Here is a 17999-nt window from a genome sequence, read left to right as displayed (position 1 = left end):
GTTTCCGGCGGCAACTAATTGTGAGGATCTTGCCCTTCAGGTTGTCACTGCCACCCGGCCAAGGGTTGGCGCCTGGAGTTTGTAGTGTGCTCCCGTTACAGCACTCATCCATTGGACCGCCAGTGCTGCGTATCTCGGTGTTGAGGGTTAGGACTTGGGAAAGGGTTTATATACCGGACGGAAGTTCAGAATCAAATCATCAGTCGAAATAACATCAAGTCAGCATGGATATCTCACAGCTTACTCTCCCTCTTCCTCATCGGCGTAGCAAACCCTCCCTCGTACATGTTCCCATCCTGCGCCGCCGCCGCCGCCATCGCCTCACTAATCGCATCCACGCTCCTCAAGATCCACTCACACCCCTCATCACTAGCCAATCTTTCAATCCCCTCCGCCTCCTCACTTATCCTTTCCTTTTCCCCTTTTTCACTCCCCTCACCAGACTGACCAGCAGCAGCAAACTCGTGCAAATGCGCCCCCTGCTCGACCGCCTTCCGAAGTCCAAACACATGCGACAACACCTGCGGCCCCACGCCCGTTTGCGCACGTAAACACGCAATGGCCACCACGCTCGTCAGACTCCTGCCCACTTTACTGTCCAACCCATTCTTTTCGGAGGGGGATCACTGAGTAGCGGTCCGTAATGGCTACCGAGGATATGCACAGGTAAATCGGGGTGGGCTTCGGCGAGCTTGGCTTCCAGTTTGGCGTCTAGGGGGGTGTAGATGGATTCCCAGAGTTGACGACCGCGGGCGTGCACGGAGGAAATGTTTGAGGGCGTGGTTTGGCGGGTCGGGGTGGTGGATAGGTGGGATGAAAGCTGGGGGTGGGCGGAGGAGAGGTGGGCGCGGAAGAAGTTGAGGGTGTTGATTGTGCGGGGGATGCCGTTGAAGGAGATGCATTTGAGGCCGATTTCGCGGATGAATTCGGCGGGTTCAAGGAGTGCTGAAGAGGGAGGGGAAGAGGAAGAGGAAGGGGAAGGGGAGGAGGAAGATGAGGAAGAAGAAGGCCATCGGGAGGAGGCGAGTGTGAGGAGGGGTCCTAAGGAGGAGGGCGAGTTGAGGGTGAAAGTTGCTGCTGCCTGTTTTTTTTTTTTTTTTTTGGATTTCAGTAAATTCATGAGTAAAACAAAAAAAAAGGGTATAGGGATGGTCTTGAGAAAAGGAAATAAAAAAAAAAGAACATACAGAAAGCGCAAGCCATGGCTTTTCGCCATATTTCCTCTCGCGAGCCTCATCTGCGATCTTGGTGTAGACGGCCTCAATGTTGCGCGGCGCCGGCGTCGGACCAGGACGGGCAAAGGGCGCGTTGATGAGGCCCTTGAGAGAGGGGGAAAGCTTGGACATCTTCCTTCTTGCTGCGAATGTCACTATTTCTCAGGCAGGCGGTTTTAGTCTTATAGTATCTTTTCAAGATGCGATGCCCGGAAGAGCTGGACGTCGACGTGGCGGCAAGTGGAAGTTGAGGTAAGGCAGGGAGGTACAAGGTAGGTAGGTAGGTTTTCCAACTTTTGTTACGTGAGAACTAAGGCAGATGAGGTGATGAAGGAAGGCTACTTCTTGGCACCTCCCCCGCGTTTATATCGTTCGTTTGTTTTGATGTGTTGAAACGGGGATAGTTACCCCGGAAATCGGAAATGTTCACAGTAGGTTGATAGGTGACCGAGGCAGTGGAGTTTCATCCCCTCCGTTTCGGCACCTAGAAAAGATGCCGAAGCTGTGGGTGTTATCTACAATGCCCCTGAAAGACACCAACATGATCCCTGCAGATAAATACACCACCACAAAGCTCCCCTACTAGAATCGGAAGATCTCTTTTGTTGCGATGGGTTATTTTCTTGAAATAATGCAAACGCTTGATTAGAGCATCGTTTGACATTGAGCGACAGTTGAGTTTATTCAGGCCTGCCTGGTTCTCAAGTGCTATCATGATCATGATTTGACATCGACTCAGGAAATCAATTTGACAAAATCGTCCCATTCTAAGCTCCTCTCGCTAGTCAACATTATCGGTGACGTAATGAAGATGGTTATTATTGTTGATGATGCATCTAACGTCTACTTCTACCTCCCCAAGGGCATGAAGTGCGGCAAAAATGTGGGATTGCCAGGAATCGAACCTGGGTCCTCTCGGATCGCTGTGAGAAACCACAACGAGAAGTACTGACCACTATACTACAATCCCCGATATCGAGATGGTATGTTTGGTGTTTGCGGAAACCCTTGACATTTAGGGTACACAAAACATGCGAACTTGAAGATGGCGCTCTGCATGCTGAATGAACCTATATCTGGGTCTATGCATAGACTGCTTTGAATGCTCTATTCCATCGTCTTCAAGTCATCTGCCACTGAAAACACTGCATCCGTCTTGCTCCTCACTTCCTCAACATCTACCCCCGGCGCAATCTCCGTCAAGGTAAGCGTACCCTTCTTCCGGTCAACCTCAAAAACGCACAGATCAGTGATGATGGTGCTGACAACCCTTGCACCCGTCAGCGGCAAGCTGCAGCTCTGCACCACCTTGGATGACCCGTCCTTGGCAACATGCTCGGTAACCACCACGATCTTGGTGTTGTCCGGATTAGACACCAGGTCCATAGCACCGCCCATTCCCTTGAACATCTTTCCGGGGATCATGTAGTTTGCAAGGTCGCCGGCCGCGCTGACCTGTAGCGCTCCGAGGATGGAAACGTCGACGTGGCCGCCTCGGATCATGGAGAAGGATTCAGAACTGTCAAAGGTGGCGGCGCCGGGGACGAGGGTGACGCTTTCTTTGCCGGCGTTGACGATATCGCTGGGAATGACGGTTAGTACGCTATATAATAATCTGATGAGGGGGGATGAGTACTCACGGATCAACTTCGTCGGGCAAGGGGTACGGACCCATTCCCAGAATACCGTTCTCAGACTGGATCCAAACTTGATGTCCAGGCGGCAAGAACTCCGGAGCCAAGGTTGGGATACCGACCCCGAGATTGACATAAAATCCATGTTTTAGCTCCTTCGCCGCACGCCTGGCAATCCTGTTCCTCCGTTGTTGCGCATCCGAGCCCCCTGGCTTGGCCGCCTTCGCCTGGTTTCCATCACTGCCATCGTCTCGCGACCGCGTCTTGAGAACCTCGACCTGGGATGGTTTCGTAGCCGGCACAATGCGGTCGATGAAAATTCCAGGAAGGTCCACATCGTTGGGGTCAATCTCACCAACCTCAACAATGTTCTCCGCCTCGACGATGGCCACCTTTGCGGCCTTGGCCATCAACGGCGCAAAGCCCTTGGCCGTGTAGCGGAAGACGCAGTTTCCAGCTTTATCAACCTTCCATGCGCGCAGGATAGCTACGTCGCCCGGTAGAGCGGTTTCCATCAGGAACGGTCGACCGTTGAAGATCCTCGTTTCTCTGGGCTTGCCGTACTCGACCACATTTCCGTCGGCGTCATGGCGAACGGGAATCTCGCCTTGTTGGATGAACGTACGCCCGCCAGTAGGTGTAAAGAAGGCCGGAATGCCACTGCCAGCAGCTCGTATCCTCTCGGCTATTGTTCCCTGCGGGCAAAGCTCGACGGCGATTTTGCCAGTGAGATACTTCTTTTCGAGAATCTTGTTGGATCCTAGGTGGGACATGATCATGCGATCGATCTGGCCTGACTCGATAAGGAGAGCCAGGCCTCCGCGACCTTCGGCGCCCGCATTGTTGGATACTGCCGTTAGGGAGTGGAGAGATTCTGGGCCTCTTTTTCGAATTGCCTCGATGAGGGTTTCTGTGATCGCAACCTAAATTAGTATTTCTAGTCATGGAGTTTGAGTGCACTGACACATGGCCGTTTACTCACCTGGCACACCACACAAGCCAAAGCCAGAACTCAAGACAACAGATGCGCTCCTGATATCCGCCACAGCATCGTCGGCGCTGGCATACAACTTGGAATCGCCACGGGTTACTGTCGGGAGAGATTGAGAGCGCCAATGTTTTGAGTAGGACAGACTCCGGACGCCATGTCCTGTTTGGATCCTAATCCGCAGCGAGAGCCTTGACGAAGGTCTGGTGGCGATAGAGGTTGATACAGCCCATTGGCGAGCAACAAGAAGTGCCGGCGCTGTGTGTCGCGATGCCAGCGGAAGGCTAGCCATTATCGCCGTTTTTGTTGGTATTGAAATAGTACGATACGGATAGTGTGTTGGAGGCGTGTCAGCAGCTCTCCGAAAGCAGAAACAATGCACAAGTAAACCAAGAATCAACGGCTAACACGGCCGGCGATTCGTCCCGATTTCTGAGACACGAGCGGCCATCTTGATGTGTTGGGTGTTGCATGCGATTGCGCTCGGTAATTGATTTGGACTCCGCGAGGGGGAACCTCCAATGGCGGGCGATTGTCGATCAACGAAATCAACACCGTATTTGGCGACATGGCGCCAAGACGAGACGTCACGTAGCGGGGCCGAGGGTGACAGATTCATATGTATGCTATCGATTCCCATTCCATTGTCGAATCGAGGGAGTCAATTGGAGGCAAAGGTGTTCTGGGGGTGGTCTGTTGACAGATGAAGCATACATTTGCTGCGAAAAGGAAAACGAGAATAAAGACAACGAGGAAGACGCTTGGGTGGGGGGAAACGGACGGGGGACTTCAATGTGGCTTATCGGCATACGGTACCTTATCGCCTTGTCTTATTCTTGTAAAGGTGTATCATCCAATACAAGGTCCAAATGCCTTCGATTGACGAGATGCTGTAAAGTAACAAAGACCCATACTGCCGTTGAGGTTCAGTACGCAGTGATCCCTATCTTACCTTACAATGGAGTGACGTCATAACCAAAGCTCCGTCCGTCGTTGTCGACATCCGACATACAACACAAATGATCTCCAACTCGGTCGTCAACACATTGGGTGACTACCACTACCGAACCCATTTCCCAAAGAAAACTGAACCTTCTCTAGTGACATATCATCACTTCAGAAAGAAAAGAAAGAAAGAAGAAACGAAAAAATGTCCAGAATCTCAGACGCCGTCAAAGCCGACCATGCGCTCATCACCGAGGCGTACCACGCCATCAGCAGTGCCGAACCACAGGATCGTCACTCGCTGAGAAACAAGTTCATCTGGGCACTTGATCGCTACCTGCGCGTTGAAGACCTCGTCTTAACTCCGGCATTGGAGCAGCATCTGGCAAGTCACGGCCACCAACGACGTCAAAGACTGTCTGATGATTTTGAGAGTGTGAGTCTATCGAAAGAGAAGTCCAAATTGCTTGACTGGAGATTCTGACTGCTATCTCTGACAATACAGATAAACTCCAAGCTACGACACATGCAACGCTTCGATCCCGCCCAAGAAAGCTTCAATTCGTCCCTACACGCCATCTGGGTGGACCTACAACCACATGTCCTCGAAGAGGAGCGCAGTGATCTCCATCGGCTGGAGGACAACATATCAGAGACCGAATCGACCGAGCTCAGCAACAAGTACAACAGGATCAAGGACATGTTGCAGAAGCCATACGGCAAGGACGGAGCACCGGATTCGAGGATCTTGACAGCCATTCTGGAGATGCCCAGACAGGACCTGATTGTTAAGCTTGGGTTGACAGAGTGATGGGTATCAAAGGGTCCTGATTTTCGTTTGCGGCAAGCGTAAGCTTTGTGTCTAGACTTCTCAGTGATGCATTTTCTCTTCATGTGTAAGTAATTGGTGTTCTTGGCAATCACGATGCCACTCCAACCTCGCCTTCTTTGGTCTTGTTTATTCTTTCCCATCTCCGAACTCGATAATGACAGAATTCCTGACTTGTACTACACCAGAAGGATTTGTCATAGACTACTACTGCCCGCTCAAACAAAGTACAAGGATAACTGGAAACTTCGATGGCGCCCTGCCTCCTGATTGCTTCGCGTCAGTTTCCCATCCATGGGCCAGACGAGAAAACTGGCCATGTCTTTGAATAAACCACAGCACAAACTTTTTCACAGGTTCACGACAGCTTAGCTACAGTAACCATTCTTACCATTATCAACTGCCCGCATACAATCAATCTATTAGCGAAATATCCAATTCCTCTTCCGACAATGTGGTCGGTAGTCCAATACCGACGTATCGCAAAACAAGTAGAGGCTGAAGTCGAATCAGGCCGTCTACCAGGCTTGTACCTGAAATCTGGAGCACATGACGTCGAAGCACCCGGAGACTAGGAAGACACGAATACTGAAGACACTCAACCGCGCAACAACAAAGAAGAACTTATTATTGTTTCGACAATCGGCGATAATGATCCCATCGACCCCAGAAACTGGCCACTCGCAGCCCGATGCAAGAACATCGCCATCCTGTTCTTCCTCATCTTCGCCCAGGGATACTCAGCCGGCGCCGAATCAATGGCTAACGCCGACATTGCCAAAGAATACGGCGTGGACTCGGCCCTCGAAGCGCTCTCCACGGCCATGTACTTGTTCGGTATGGGGTCCGGTGCTCTCTTTGCAGGACCGCTATCCGAAACCTTTGGTCGAAGCCCGGTCTACCTGACCTCTACTCTCTGTTACATCTTTTTTGTCCTTGGTTCCGCCCTGAGGCCGACATTTGGTGGACATGTTGCATGTCGGTACTTTGTTGGCTTGTTTGCGAGCGGAACTCTGGGCAGCAACGGATCGAGTGTACAGGATCAGTTCCGTTTTGTTGGGAGGACATTTGCTTTTCCTGTGATCGCTTGGGCAAACGTTGCAGGCAAGCCTCTCTTTGTCCGCTATCCAATTGTAACTCACTTGGCTAACATAACAACAGCTCCGGTCATTGCACCAATTGCAGGCGGATTTATCATCGCGGACCCATACCTAGGCTGGCACTGGACAGAATGGGTAACGCTCGTCATCTCCGGCACCGCTTTTTTGGTCTCCTTTCTCTTCCTACCCGAGACTTATCTGCCCAAACTTCTCGACTGGAAAGCCGAACACCTCCGCCGCCTTACCAATGACCAGCGTTATGTGTCCGCGCATGCTCAAAACCTGCGACAGAAATCCTTTGCCCAACGCTTGAGAACTCGCCTCTCGCTTCCGCTCAAGTTCATTCACACCGAGTCCGTCATCACAGTCCTGGGGGTCTATCTCATCCTGCTCTACACCCTCCTCTTCACCTTCCTGTCAGGCTTCGACCAAATCTTCCGCCAAGCTCATGACCTCGACGAGGGCCAGACCGGCGCTTGTTTCGGCGCCCTTGCAGCCGGTGCCACCTCCTTCATGCTCACAGTACCGGGTCTCTATCTCTGGGCCTGCCGCCGCGAAGCGCGTCTCGCAAGTAGTACGCAGGATGCGAATGCCACGCTCGAGCCCGAGTTCCGGCTGTTTCCCGGCTTTGTGGCCGGCCCGCTGCTTCCGGCCGCCTTGTTTTGGCTGGGCTGGACGGACGTGGAGATGATACCCATGTGGTCTGTACTGGGGGCATGCTTCCTTTTCGGTCTGGTCTTGATGGCCCTCTATACCAGCAGTTACGGGTACATTGTGGATAGTTATGGAGTGCATGCTGGAAGCGCTCTTTCTGCTATCACGATGCTGAGGTATATCATTGCTGGTGGCATGGCTTTGGGGACGAGACCGTTGTTTACGGTGCTGGGTTTTGGGGTGAAATGGACCATGACGATTCTGGGATGTGTGGCAGTTGTTCTTGCTCCGGCGCCGTTTGTGTTTTGGAAGATGGGGCCAAAGTTGAGGAAGAGGAGTGCGTATGCTATCAGTCCGTGTGAGAAGTAGTAGGTATTGTAGTATACCTTGAACTTTTCATTGCTGTATACGTTTTGGATCAAACTTGTTAATATTGGACATTCACTTGAAAGAAGTCACACGTCGAAAACAAATAGAAAGCTAACATCAACAATGATTACTCCTCACCTTGAAGATACCGCATCGAAATCCCCTCTTCATTCTCTACGGATATCATCACCCTTGAGTGATCCTCGGTTTCTCCCTCGTGATAACTACCGTGCTATCACTTCGGTCGGAATCTGGAAAGCCAAACTAATAGAGCAAAAGGTACCTAACATATATCCGGTGGAAGCTTCAGGAGAGTGACCTGACCATTGAAGCTACCACAATGCCTTACTGATTGACGAGAGACGCTACGATGTCCCGCATACTACCGAACTAAACACCACATTGTTCATCCCCGAGCAAAGGAATCTATCCTAAAGTCATTCTTCGAGTCAATTCCTCAAATCTTGAACATGTCTTTCCCTTCTTCGTCATACAGAGTTTTTCCCATTGCGGCACGGTCTTCACTTCTCAGAATGACCGCGAATTCCATCGTGACCGAACCCTCCGAGGCCTCAGCAGCAGCAGCAGCATCACCAACTACAATAACAGAAAGCCATTCCCAACATACCCCGAACCTCACCAGCAGTCAACTCGAACAAGAAAGACTAGAGTACGTAGGTACGACCTCTCAACCCCCCATCGACCCTAAGTCCCTAACAGCGGGGTCGGCCTTCGCCAAAAGCTCACGTCCAGATGAAGAGGCGGAAGAGGGAGAGGATCCGGGAGGAAGGGAGGGATGCAGATACAAGGGGAAAACAAATAGAAGAAAAAAAAAAGGGGGGAAGGTGGGGAAGGGAACAGGCAGAAGAGAGAGGGAAAAGGGGGGTTGTAGAGGGTTATATATGCGGGAGGTGAATCAGGCGGAGTAGGTAAGGGGCGGTTTTTTTTTTTTTTTTTTTTTTTTTTGACTGGAGTTTCTAACGGCTGCTGGTTCGCAATGACGAGGGGGAGGGAAAAGGGGGTAAAGTGAGGTAATTCGGAAGGTCGACTTGGTGTTATGCGTTGCGGGCTCTTTCCATGTCGGTAGAGGTACCTACTTCTAGGGAGTTGGCCGTGACCGGTTCGGTCTTCTAGCACAGGCAGTTATGTCACGACTGAGGAGAGCTGGTATGACGGCAGTCACCTTTTGCTAAAACTTTTTTTGGTTTAGTCAATGTTTTGTTGGCAAGACGAAGATACGAGCAATTGGTATACTCGATGTTTGTGAATACCTATTACTTGGTGTTTGTCCAATCCCTTGGGCGGCTCTCCTATCCTTCTGCTTCAGAACCGAGAGGTCCTGATCCCTTGTGGTTTCCTTCAACTACGTCGATATCACCGTTATTGATTGCGGTACGGGGCCCTTTGTTGATCTCGGGGTCTATTATAGGTAGGTATGTGCTTGAGTACCTGTGAACGTGTTGAAGGACGAAGGTACTTTCTCATGTCTCGAAACACAGCACCTAGACACCGCGTTGGGAAGAACAGAAGCTAACATATGCTAACCTTGACTGACTGACCAGTCCAGTCCAGCAGACAAGAGAACAAACCTACTCTCACAGCTGCAAGTTACAACGCGGGGTCACAGTCGCAAAAAGCCTCTGCCAATCTTGAGGAAGCAATATACCTGCGACCCAAATCCTCCTACACTACATACCTCTGCTATAGAGGGTAAGCAAATGGATGATCCGCACGGGCTCTGCCTATTTCCTTCCCCATCCCAGCTAAGTCAGGATGCAAAAGCAGCACATGGCAGATAATGTCGATGAATACACTACCTACCTCTAGATAGATGGAATTATGTCATAGGTAAGTGTAGAGCAATCCCCATTACAGCTGAAAAGACGACTCAGACAAGAGACGTCGTTCGAATGAACCTTGTAAAGCTTGAATTGAGTTGAGTTTGAGTTGCCAGAGTGAGGCTGACAAAACTCGCGCCACCAACACCTACCTACGCTAAAACCTAAAACCTAGACGTAATAACCTAGCAAGGTAAGGTCCAGTTTTGGGGAGAAGACATAGGTTAATGAGGACCTCCTGGAGGGGGGAAAGAGTTTCACGTGCAAGTTTTAGTGTATGTAGTGTAGTTGTAGTTCAAAAGCAGCCAGGAACAGGAACAGGAACAGGAACTGGGCGCGGCGGGCCTCACTCAACGAATCGGCGTGCGCCGTTGAGTCTGGTTCTGGTTCTGCCCGGTTCTGGTTCAGCCCCCCCATACACTACCTAAGTACATACATACGGGTTGAGCCATGGTGCTAATGCAAGGGGCAGCAGGTACACTACACTAGGTACACTAGGTACGGGCAGCATGGTGAGCAGCAGCAGCAAGCACTCAGCAAGAAGCAAGAAGCAGCGGACGACGGAAGTGAGATCGCCCTCGGCGAGATCTTCCGGAAAATCTTCACCCCAACCCCAATTGCCCACTGCCAATGAAAAGGGATTCCGAGAGACAAGCAGGGGGGAATTTCCCACATGGCAAATTAGACATAGTCCGTCATTGAGAGATTGACGAGGTGTGGTGTGGTGTGGTGTGGTGTGGTTCGGTGGCTGGCAAGATGGCGAGATGGCTATTACACTACACTAAATTGAGTTGGGAGTGCCAGTTTGGTGTTTGGCTGGCTACTATGGGTTCGGTATTCACATGTCCGCCCGAATCTGATGGTGTGAAATGTAAAAGCCCAAGCAACAATTGCCGGCAAGGAAGCCGAGGAGGCGTCGTGATGACCGAGCATGGACCTGCACCGATGCCGGCCGAGCTTCGGAAAGGTATTTATAAGATACGAGGCACGACGCAGGATGAAAGCAAGGTTACGATACATGTATGGTAGTAGTGTAGATTGCCCCGGCGTCCTTTCTGTCCCCGTCTCTGAGTCCCCTCGACTTCAGTTCCATCATGGTGTTGAGTAATGAGGGACTTGGAAGAAGAAGAAGAAGAAGATCGTCGGCTGGATCATCCCATCGATCGATGCAAAAACAGGTACCGAGCTGGATTAATCAGATCTGCGCGCAGCAGTTATGACATGACCGATTCAGATATTCCGACTGTGTTCCTCAATCCCAATTCAACTGTGTGGGGAGCCTTTTAGCCAATGACGGAGTTTCTTTTGTCTGTACCGGGCCGCCCGGATACTGAGGGTTAGGGTTAAATAGCGCTAATTGGCATCACTGAGGTGACGGGTGTTAGGGTCAGTTTCATGGGATGCAGGGGGCTGGGGGCTGGTGAGAGGTCCCCTCCCCCCCCCCCGCAAGAATGGTTCTTTTGCGTTACGAAGAAGTGTTTATGTGGTTGTTGTTATTTCAATGTTTGAATGCGGATTTGGGCAATGGTATGTGGTACCAGGTACTTGATGATTGTAGCAGAGATTAAAGACAGCATATGCCAAGCTTGGTGTCTTAGATATTGGCGATCTGGCAGTTCAGCAGGTAGCTGACCCCACACAGTCGGATTACCTATCTTGGTCAGCCATATTATCTGATGGCGAGCAGGGACGGAACAACCACCATTCTTGGGGAATAATTTTTTTTCGGGTCATTTATCGGATTTTTTTTCTTTCTTTCTTTGCTTTCTACGTCGAAGGCAAAATTCTTTTACTTGAGATCGACTCCCCAAGCATCAGACAAACTCGTGAAGCTAATTATAATTCACAGAGTTGGGATGGTGTCATAGCAAAGTATGTATGGTGGTTGGTGTTGTCTTTTCGATTCTTCAAAGTCATCTCTCCGGCCCTGGAGCCCATGCACCTTTCATGCAGGTACTGCCGCAATGTAGTGTACACCATCAAGGTATGTAACGGTGACGGAGCAGGAAGGACCGATCGAGCGAGGGAGAGGAGAGGCAGAGCAGAGGGACCCTTGGGCCTTGGCCCTCGAGCGAGAGCTTGGGCGCAAGCGAGGAAAGGCCAGACTCTTGTCACTAGCATAGTGCAGTGTAGACGACCAGGTACATGCTTCCAGGAACATTCTGGTTCTGCTGAAGATGCTTCGATTGACGATCGCGAGAGCGGCATCGTCGGAGCTCATCTCCTCATCGGGTAGTTGATCCTTGGTGGAGAGGCTTGATGTACAAACGTACTTAAACGGCTGAATGGACGAATCACGGATGGACTCAAGGTGGTTTCCGCACTGCAATCCGCCAATGCTCCGAATACATGCGGAATCAAGTTTGGAAATGCCCGAGTCTTTTCGCTCCTCGTCCTCCGCCATCGGATACATATAGTGGACGCGTTAATGTTGTAGACGCGAGAGTAGAAGCGATGGCTCAAGATTACCTAACCACGCCAACGTCAAGAGAGGTTTGCCTGCCGCTCACTAGGTACTACGGCAATAGTTCGGAATTAGGGAGAGCCCGTATCCGGAGTCTTTGAGCATGAGTGAGCTGAAGCTAAGATACCTCCAGGAGTAGTGTAGGAAGTTTGGTTTCTTGGAAGCACCGGCGGCTGAGTGGTAGGAAACGAAGCTGTCCGCGGGTCAGGCAAGGTGTGACCCGTTCCCCCGACCCTCTGAGTCGTGACTAAATCTGAGTTTTCAGGGCACGCTTTCATACCTCTAATCGATACTATCGGGAATAAGCCCGCTATGTTAATTCTCGTTTCTTTTTCTCGTCCTCTTTTTTTTTTTTTTTTTTTTTTTTTTTTTTTTTTTTTTTTTTTCTCCTTTTGTTAGCGTTGTGATGCAGTTGCATCATTGGATGCTTGCAGACCCTGTTGACCCCATTATCACCGTCGTGTAAGCGATTCGTTCCCTCTGCTAAGACTTTCTAGCCTGCTCAGTCATGTACACTAGCAGCAAATACGCACTATGCGCAGCTGACCTGCTAAGCAATGCGCACCACTGCATACCACCGCAAAATCCCAGCTAGCTCAGGCTTCACCGCAATGACGAGCATGGGGTGGACGACATGACCCACGATGCCTCGGATGCTTCTCTATAACACTTTCAAATTTCCATGTTGTAGTCTCTCTCTCTCTCGGTGTCGGAGTTTTGCAATCCACCATTTCCAGGCCGGCCGATACTTATATCAAAGTCTAATAAGACCTTGACCTTCGTTTGTGGGCCCGAGTTCTAGATCCAACCACTGACAATGGCCGACCAGAAACAGATCGGAATTGAGTCGAGTCACAGCCGAGGATGAGGTGCGAGTTGGGATGGGTTGCAATGAGAATACTCCAATGCGACCATCTACATATGCAATGTGAAGAGAGTCTGGACGAATTCCGTCTGAAGTGACAACGTAACATTAGCGTTGCACCGCGGGCGGACGCTATTCTTCCCCGCCATCACCGCCGTACGCCCCAGTCCTTGACAATGACCGTTGATCAGAATGCTGCTTTGGTTGTTGGGGTGTGTGGGGTGAAATTTCTGTGAGGTTGAATTTCAGTTGGGATGCCCTCATCCACCAAGGGAAACATGGCGCAAGAACGCCTCGCGGCTGTCAATCGTCCCACGCCGGGGACTGAATCAACCTCAAGATCAACCTCTGGTGAGAATCCTCGTCGCGTTTTCTGATACATAACTTGCATAACTTGGACTACCATAATCCCCTCCACTTTCTTTATCGGTCGCCCAAATTGCCCTCTTTTGGCCGTTGTCATTGCCCTGCCCTCTCTGCGTTAGTCTGTTAACTTGTGATCCGTTTGGTTGGCTGCAAGAGACGGACTATAGTTCGTTTGGCGCCTGATTGTGATTGCCGGCGTCGTTGGTCACCGTGGCAGCTTCAAAGGATCAAGCCGTCCGTCGTCGTGAGCCTTGTCATTCTTCTTTCTTTCTTTTCTTGCTTCACCCCTCATGGTCGGGCCAACATGGACAAGTCCTAACCCATCAATTGGTAATCCGGAATCTGTCTCTTGTTGACCAGGGTGTGATTCAAGCTCAACGGGCCAAAAGATACAGCCCACCCGTCTGGGGAGGAAGTCTGGAAGCCCAGTCAGCCAGGGCCTAACAAGCACTCGGTCTGGAGCACCTGATTACACGTGGTACCAGTCCTGCACCAAGTCACATTGATCCTCCATTGATAAACCCTGGTACCACTTTCGCTCCCACTAGGGACTAGATAGATGGATCGTGGAAAAGGTGAGTGTTGCCATTCAACGAAACCATCCAGGCGCGCGCCAGTCGCCAGAAGCCTTGGAGAAATCGGTTGTGGCTTGTGATCACGGCATTGGGAGGACTCGAGCAGAGGCCCTTGCCTGCAACACCAAAGTACCCAAGACACACGGAAGCAACTGTGCTTTTGATGGTGCGTTACACGACCGAATTGACGGAAGGAGGAGGAGGGGAAGAGGGGAACAGGACCGGGGGTGGTGTTTCCTTGATACTGGAGCTGCCGCGGGGGAATATCGACGTCAAAGAGGACTATACAAAGAAGGCTGGTAAAGGGACGGCAAGAACTTGGAACCATAAGACAAGTTGCTAAAGAGATGGCGGGTGATTCTCGCAAACATCTTGTTGGCTGCCCACGATAGAAAGAATGAATGAAACGAATGGTGGTGTTTTGATTGCGTAGATGATGGATGAAAGGATCGGCAGCAACGTTTCCCGCCGCCAAGCTTTCAAACCCCAGAGCTGCCCGTCGTCGGTCGTGAGAAACGAGCAAGACCACAACGCCAGCGTCTCGTCTCTCGCACGTCACGTCATCGCCGTCACTCTTCAGTGTACCCACTGATGAATGTGCTAACCGCCCCGGAGCCGCCGTCCAGTCTTGAAGAACAGTCAGAACCTTGACTTTTGGCGCAAAGCGATCTCCGGGGCTCTGCACTAGCAATTTGTCCGTTTGTGTTTCCGAAATGCACTTTTTTGAATCCTCCTCCACCGTTCGTCTCTCGTCAACTTCGGGCTCCATCTTTGGTTGTCCAGACCAACGGGTGGGCCTAGTCTGGCTGGAGACCAAAGTGGACACACACATGGGATGCGATCGCGGAAACACAAAAAAATGATCAGATCCCTGCAAGTATCAGTTACACTCTATGGACGCAGCAAGGGGGGTGCGGTGTGAGTAGGTAGCAGCAAAAAAACGAAGCTGGAGTTGAACCATGACACCGTTTTTTTTTTTTTTTTTTTTTTTTTTTTTTTTTTTTTTTTTTTTTTTTTCTCGGGGAAATGCACTAACAAAAAAACGAGAAAAAAAACAGAGTTTTACCAACTGGCGGCGGAGAGGCTGGGACCCAAATTTCATCCCCCCCCCCCCCCCACTCCAAATGCAGTCCCGTCACTGGCAGGCGCTGGCTGAATGTGGCCCGTGTGTCTCCATGCCCGGCTTGTGTCTCTCCGCCCGCGGCCATGGTCTAGTGTATGTAGTGGCAGCGACGGGCAAAGTGTCGTGACTGTCGTCAACTGGCCCCCCAGCTCTTGTGACCGACCGACCTCTATCCGACGACGGGCATGTATGTACCTAGGTAGAGACCTGAAGTGAACCCAAAGCAACACATAAGTCAACTACCTACCCCGCGCTCCCTCCCGTCCCGTCAAACTGGAACTTGAAGGCTTGCAAAAAGAGCCCAGTCCAGTCCCGTCCCGTCCTCCGAGTCGGTAAAGCTGGGCAATTTATATTCTACACACAAGCGAACTGCCACCATCGTCACCTACCTCTACCTACCTCCACAACTTCTGTAAAATAGGTCAAGCTTCGATAGCCTGCACCCGGCCACCTCTCACCCATCACAAACACCGTCCGTCACTCACCATGCCAACCCGACTTCTACCATTGCAACTCCCTCAAAAGGTGGAAAGAGAAAAGGCTCGGATGCTGGAGCTCCTACAGCAAAACTACTACTACAACAATGACGCCGATCACTCTTCCATCTACTACACCCACACCTCCAGCTCTTCCTCGTCCGACATCGCCTCACCACTGCCCATCACGCCAACCTTTTCGCACTCGCGTTGCTCTGGTTCGACCTCTTCGCTCGAGAACATCATGTCTCCGAATGCCTCCTCCGAGTGCCCCATCTCGCCATTACAACAACAAACGCATACCAACAAGACCCAGCTCCCCGACGTGCAAGAGTCCCCATTGGAGAGAAATTCGGTCGACATCTGTGAGGGCGAGGACGAGTACGACCTTTACTCCGGTGCAGACGAGGCCAGCCTGGGGGGTCTTTACGATTGCCTGTGTAGGTCCCAACAACAAGATATTGTCCGTCCTAAACTTAGCGTAGCTAACACGACCATGACTAGGCGACGAAGCATGCGACCACCACAACGATGTGGCCCGTCCTTCCATGACTTCAGAGTTCGACTGCGACCTCAGCTTTTTGAGCGAAGTGGATTTCAGCGATAGTTTAGGGTCAAAAAAGACGAGGCATGGATCAGATGCCGGAATGTCGTCTTGGAGTTCGAGAATAGGGTCAAAGCTCCCGAGCTTTCCAGGGTGGGGATCCACGTCGAGGCGAAACCAGTTTGCTTCTGCACCCGCCTCCGTCTCGTCGCTTGTCCAGCGTCCCAGCATTTCCCGAACCTTTTCCCGTGCTGCCTCGAGCAGGTCATCGTCGATATCCCCTTCGATGCGACGCCCTTCTGAGCAACTGCAACAGCCACAGCAACAACAACCACCGCATTTCACCGAATCACCTCTTCCCACCACCCCTGCGCTCTCTTTCTATGGCAGCGCCGACGAAACTGTTTCTCCTGCTTCCCCGCTTCAGGATGCGCAGGTAGCCGCTGGAAAAAGCCTGGAACGGGAGCGTGCCTTGGCTGCCACTCCTCTCCTGCCTCCTCTATTCACCGAAAGTCCAGCAACCCAAGGAAACGCGCAGTCGCTTCAAACATCACCTAACCCCCAATACTACCCTACGCCACCGCTGAGTTCCAAGGCATCAGTAGCATCATTCCGCCGCGCAACTGCGAGTACCATCAGTGAACTACCTTCGCCGCTTCCCTTTCTTGAGGACCAGGATGCTTGGTCAGATCGTCTAGGGCACGCCAACTTTACGATTGAGCCCAGGCCTTATGTACCAGACACGGCGGATTTGGCGACTTACGAAGCCTTCCGTGCTGATTGGAACCAAGCCAGGATCAACTTTACCAAACACCTTGTCCGGACTGGAGAACACTACGGCCTGACGTCAATCACGTACGGTTATACCCAAGAAAAATGGGCAGAGTTGGAGCAGGAATGGAGCCGGGCTGAGGAGGATCTTATTCAACGACTGGAACCGCAGTTAACCAGGGCGACTACAACACTGCTCCGTCGAGCTACTGAAGACGTGCTCCCAGCTGCCGTTCCCGAAATGTTGACGGACGAGGGCAAGTTTCCGGACCGCGGCGATGTGGACATTGTTGGGCCAATGGTCCGCGATGCGGTCATGGCCGGACACGATGATAAGAAGAACAGCGCCTCCCTTTGGCTCAAAAACATTGTGGACAAAGTGGGGCGCCGGAAGTGAAGCGAAGGAAAGAAAAGCATCATGTGCCGCCCACGCTGAATAGGGAGGCAGAGTACCGAATCACTTTTTAAGAAAGTCGTTGGATACTACCCCCTCGTTGTTTTTTTTTTTTTTTTTTTTTTTTTTCTAACGCTGTTGACGACTTGATGATACGTGCCACGACACCATGCTAGATCTCTTTGGGGCTGGTCTCATTTCTTGCATACCAGCCAGTCCCCATATTTTTGTCTGTTTTCTTCTAATCTGCTGTCAAAAAGATACCCCATTAGCTTTACGACGTTTTGTCTTTTTTTTTTCAACCAAGAGTTGTTCATACACACATATCCGGGATCTACATTACCCTTGTAATTCCTTTTTTTTTTTTTTTTCCTATCAGGCCGGGTAATACATACACTCTTTCAACCTGCCTGTCCGTCCCTCGCTTTTTCCTACTGTCTCTCCCCCATCGCATCTCTCAATGCTATGAAGTGGCAGGTTTCACATACACCAGGCCACACACACGCATACACATGTGTATCACGGTTACACATCTCTACACTCTCGTCTCAGGTACTACACACACACACCTTTAAGCCAAAGAAAATGTTGTATCTAGACAACTACTTTGTCTTCTTTCTGGATAACAGGCTATTAGTCTAGAGATAGTTAGAGGAAAGACAAAAAAGATGACAATACTGTACATATACCCTCAACTTGCTCTTCTCCACTTGCTTCTTGATTGCCACAAACCATTCTAAATACGAACGTGACTTGATGCATCAGGTGGTGGTGGTGGTGGTGGTGATGGTGGTGGGGACTTTGAGAAAAGATACTGTGAGTTAATCGACTGCTCGGAACGGTCCGTCCG

The 17999-nt window shown here is 51.0% G+C and overlaps 8 protein-coding genes and 1 non-coding gene across 9 annotated transcripts; 5 read left to right on the top strand and 4 right to left on the bottom strand.

Annotated features, from left to right (window-relative positions):
- Nucleotides 1-8: 8 nt before the first annotated feature.
- B0T23DRAFT_388338 (uncharacterized protein) lies at nt 9-1625 on the bottom strand. Its single transcript, XM_062837748.1, has 3 exons — nt 1188-1625; nt 665-1081; nt 9-608 (listed from the first exon to the last, which is right to left on the bottom strand). The coding sequence occupies exons 1-3, from the start codon at nt 1344-1346 to the stop codon at nt 234-236; spliced, it is 951 nt and encodes a 316-aa protein (XP_062689300.1). The 5' UTR covers nt 1347-1625; the 3' UTR covers nt 9-233.
- A 473-nt stretch (nt 1626-2098) lies between these two features.
- Nucleotides 2099-2184, bottom strand: B0T23DRAFT_t333. The gene has a single exon. It is a non-coding gene; the product is annotated as a tRNA-His (tRNA).
- On the bottom strand, nt 2151-4217 carry B0T23DRAFT_232908 (uncharacterized protein). Its single transcript, XM_062833916.1, has 3 exons — nt 3831-4217; nt 2855-3758; nt 2151-2796 (listed from the first exon to the last, which is right to left on the bottom strand). The coding sequence occupies exons 1-3, from the start codon at nt 4126-4128 to the stop codon at nt 2322-2324; spliced, it is 1677 nt and encodes a 558-aa protein (XP_062689299.1). The 5' UTR covers nt 4129-4217; the 3' UTR covers nt 2151-2321.
- A 769-nt stretch (nt 4218-4986) lies between these two features.
- Nucleotides 4987-7733, top strand: B0T23DRAFT_324144 (major facilitator superfamily domain-containing protein; the record flags this gene model as incomplete). The annotated part of the gene is made up of 5 exons (XM_062835395.1): nt 4987-5217; nt 5287-5588; nt 5648-5675; nt 6186-6447; nt 6772-7733. 5 exons carry the CDS (start codon nt 4987-4989, stop codon nt 7731-7733), a joined length of 1785 nt encoding a protein of 594 aa, XP_062689298.1.
- A 997-nt stretch (nt 7734-8730) lies between these two features.
- B0T23DRAFT_399134 (uncharacterized protein) lies at nt 8731-10205 on the top strand (the record flags this gene model as incomplete). Its single annotated transcript, XM_062838398.1, has 8 exons — nt 8731-8754; nt 8837-8900; nt 8944-9166; nt 9200-9206; nt 9296-9443; nt 9561-9581; nt 9761-9764; nt 10070-10205. The coding sequence occupies 8 exons, from the start codon at nt 8731-8733 to the stop codon at nt 10203-10205; spliced, it is 627 nt and encodes a 208-aa protein (XP_062689297.1).
- Nucleotides 10206-10272: 67 nt separating this feature from the next.
- B0T23DRAFT_388331 (uncharacterized protein) lies at nt 10273-10870 on the top strand. Its single transcript, XM_062837747.1, has one exon. The coding sequence runs from the start codon at nt 10328-10330 to the stop codon at nt 10598-10600; it is 273 nt and encodes a 90-aa protein (XP_062689296.1). The 5' UTR covers nt 10273-10327; the 3' UTR covers nt 10601-10870.
- Nucleotides 10871-11337: 467 nt separating this feature from the next.
- B0T23DRAFT_388330 (uncharacterized protein) lies at nt 11338-12401 on the bottom strand. Its single transcript, XM_062837746.1, has one exon. It carries the CDS (start codon nt 11982-11984, stop codon nt 11517-11519), a length of 468 nt encoding a protein of 155 aa, XP_062689295.1. The 5' UTR covers nt 11985-12401; the 3' UTR covers nt 11338-11516.
- Nucleotides 12402-15249: 2848 nt separating this feature from the next.
- On the top strand, nt 15250-17278 carry B0T23DRAFT_388327 (uncharacterized protein). Its single transcript, XM_062837745.1, has 2 exons — nt 15250-15880; nt 15945-17278. Exons 1-2 carry the CDS (start codon nt 15451-15453, stop codon nt 17150-17152), a joined length of 1638 nt encoding a protein of 545 aa, XP_062689294.1. The 5' UTR covers nt 15250-15450; the 3' UTR covers nt 17153-17278.
- On the top strand, nt 17265-17999 carry B0T23DRAFT_388323 (uncharacterized protein). Its single transcript, XM_062837744.1, has 4 exons — nt 17265-17364; nt 17410-17496; nt 17529-17758; nt 17818-17999. Exons 1-4 carry the CDS (start codon nt 17319-17321, stop codon nt 17887-17889), a joined length of 435 nt encoding a protein of 144 aa, XP_062689293.1. The 5' UTR covers nt 17265-17318; the 3' UTR covers nt 17890-17999.

The sequence above is a fragment of the Neurospora hispaniola genome (assembly GCF_033458365.1).
Source record: "Neurospora hispaniola strain FGSC 10403 chromosome Unknown B0T23scaffold_8, whole genome shotgun sequence".
Classification (NCBI taxonomy): domain Eukaryota; kingdom Fungi; phylum Ascomycota; class Sordariomycetes; order Sordariales; family Sordariaceae; genus Neurospora; species Neurospora hispaniola.
The sequence above is the reverse complement of the archived record's forward strand: the minus strand, read 5'-3'. Positions and strand labels throughout refer to the sequence as shown.

Coding starts and splice junctions, on each gene's coding strand:
- B0T23DRAFT_388330 (XM_062837746.1), bottom strand. CDS start 11,984: ATGTATCCGATGGCGGAGGACGAGGAGCGAAAAGACTCGGGCATTTCC.
- B0T23DRAFT_388327 (XM_062837745.1), top strand. CDS start 15,451: ATGCCAACCCGACTTCTACCATTGCAACTCCCTCAAAAGGTGGAAAGA. Junction 15,881..15,944: donor GGGTCTTTACGATTGCCTGT/GTAGGTCCCAAC, acceptor GACCATGACTAG/GCGACGAAGCATGCGACCAC.
- B0T23DRAFT_232908 (XM_062833916.1), bottom strand. CDS start 4,128: ATGGCTAGCCTTCCGCTGGCATCGCGACACACAGCGCCGGCACTTCTT. Junction 3,759..3,830: donor TGGCTTGTGTGGTGTGCCAG/GTGAGTAAACGG, acceptor TTGCGATCACAG/AAACCCTCATCGAGGCAATT. Junction 2,797..2,854: donor TTGCCCGACGAAGTTGATCC/GTGAGTACTCAT, acceptor CGTCATTCCCAG/CGATATCGTCAACGCCGGCA.
- B0T23DRAFT_388331 (XM_062837747.1), top strand. CDS start 10,328: ATGGCGAGATGGCTATTACACTACACTAAATTGAGTTGGGAGTGCCAG.
- B0T23DRAFT_388323 (XM_062837744.1), top strand. CDS start 17,319: ATGCTAGATCTCTTTGGGGCTGGTCTCATTTCTTGCATACCAGCCA. Junction 17,365..17,409: donor CATTTCTTGCATACCAGCCA/GTCCCCATATTT, acceptor GCTGTCAAAAAG/ATACCCCATTAGCTTTACGA. Junction 17,497..17,528: donor CCGGGATCTACATTACCCTT/GTAATTCCTTTT, acceptor TTTTCCTATCAG/GCCGGGTAATACATACACTC.
- B0T23DRAFT_388338 (XM_062837748.1), bottom strand. CDS start 1,346: ATGTCCAAGCTTTCCCCCTCTCTCAAGGGCCTCATCAACGCGCCCTTT. Junction 1,082..1,187: donor AGCCATGGCTTGCGCTTTCT/GTATGTTCTTTT, acceptor AAAAAAAAACAG/GCAGCAGCAACTTTCACCCT. Junction 609..664: donor AAGCCCACCCCGATTTACCT/GTGCATATCCTC, acceptor CCCTCCGAAAAG/AATGGGTTGGACAGTAAAGT.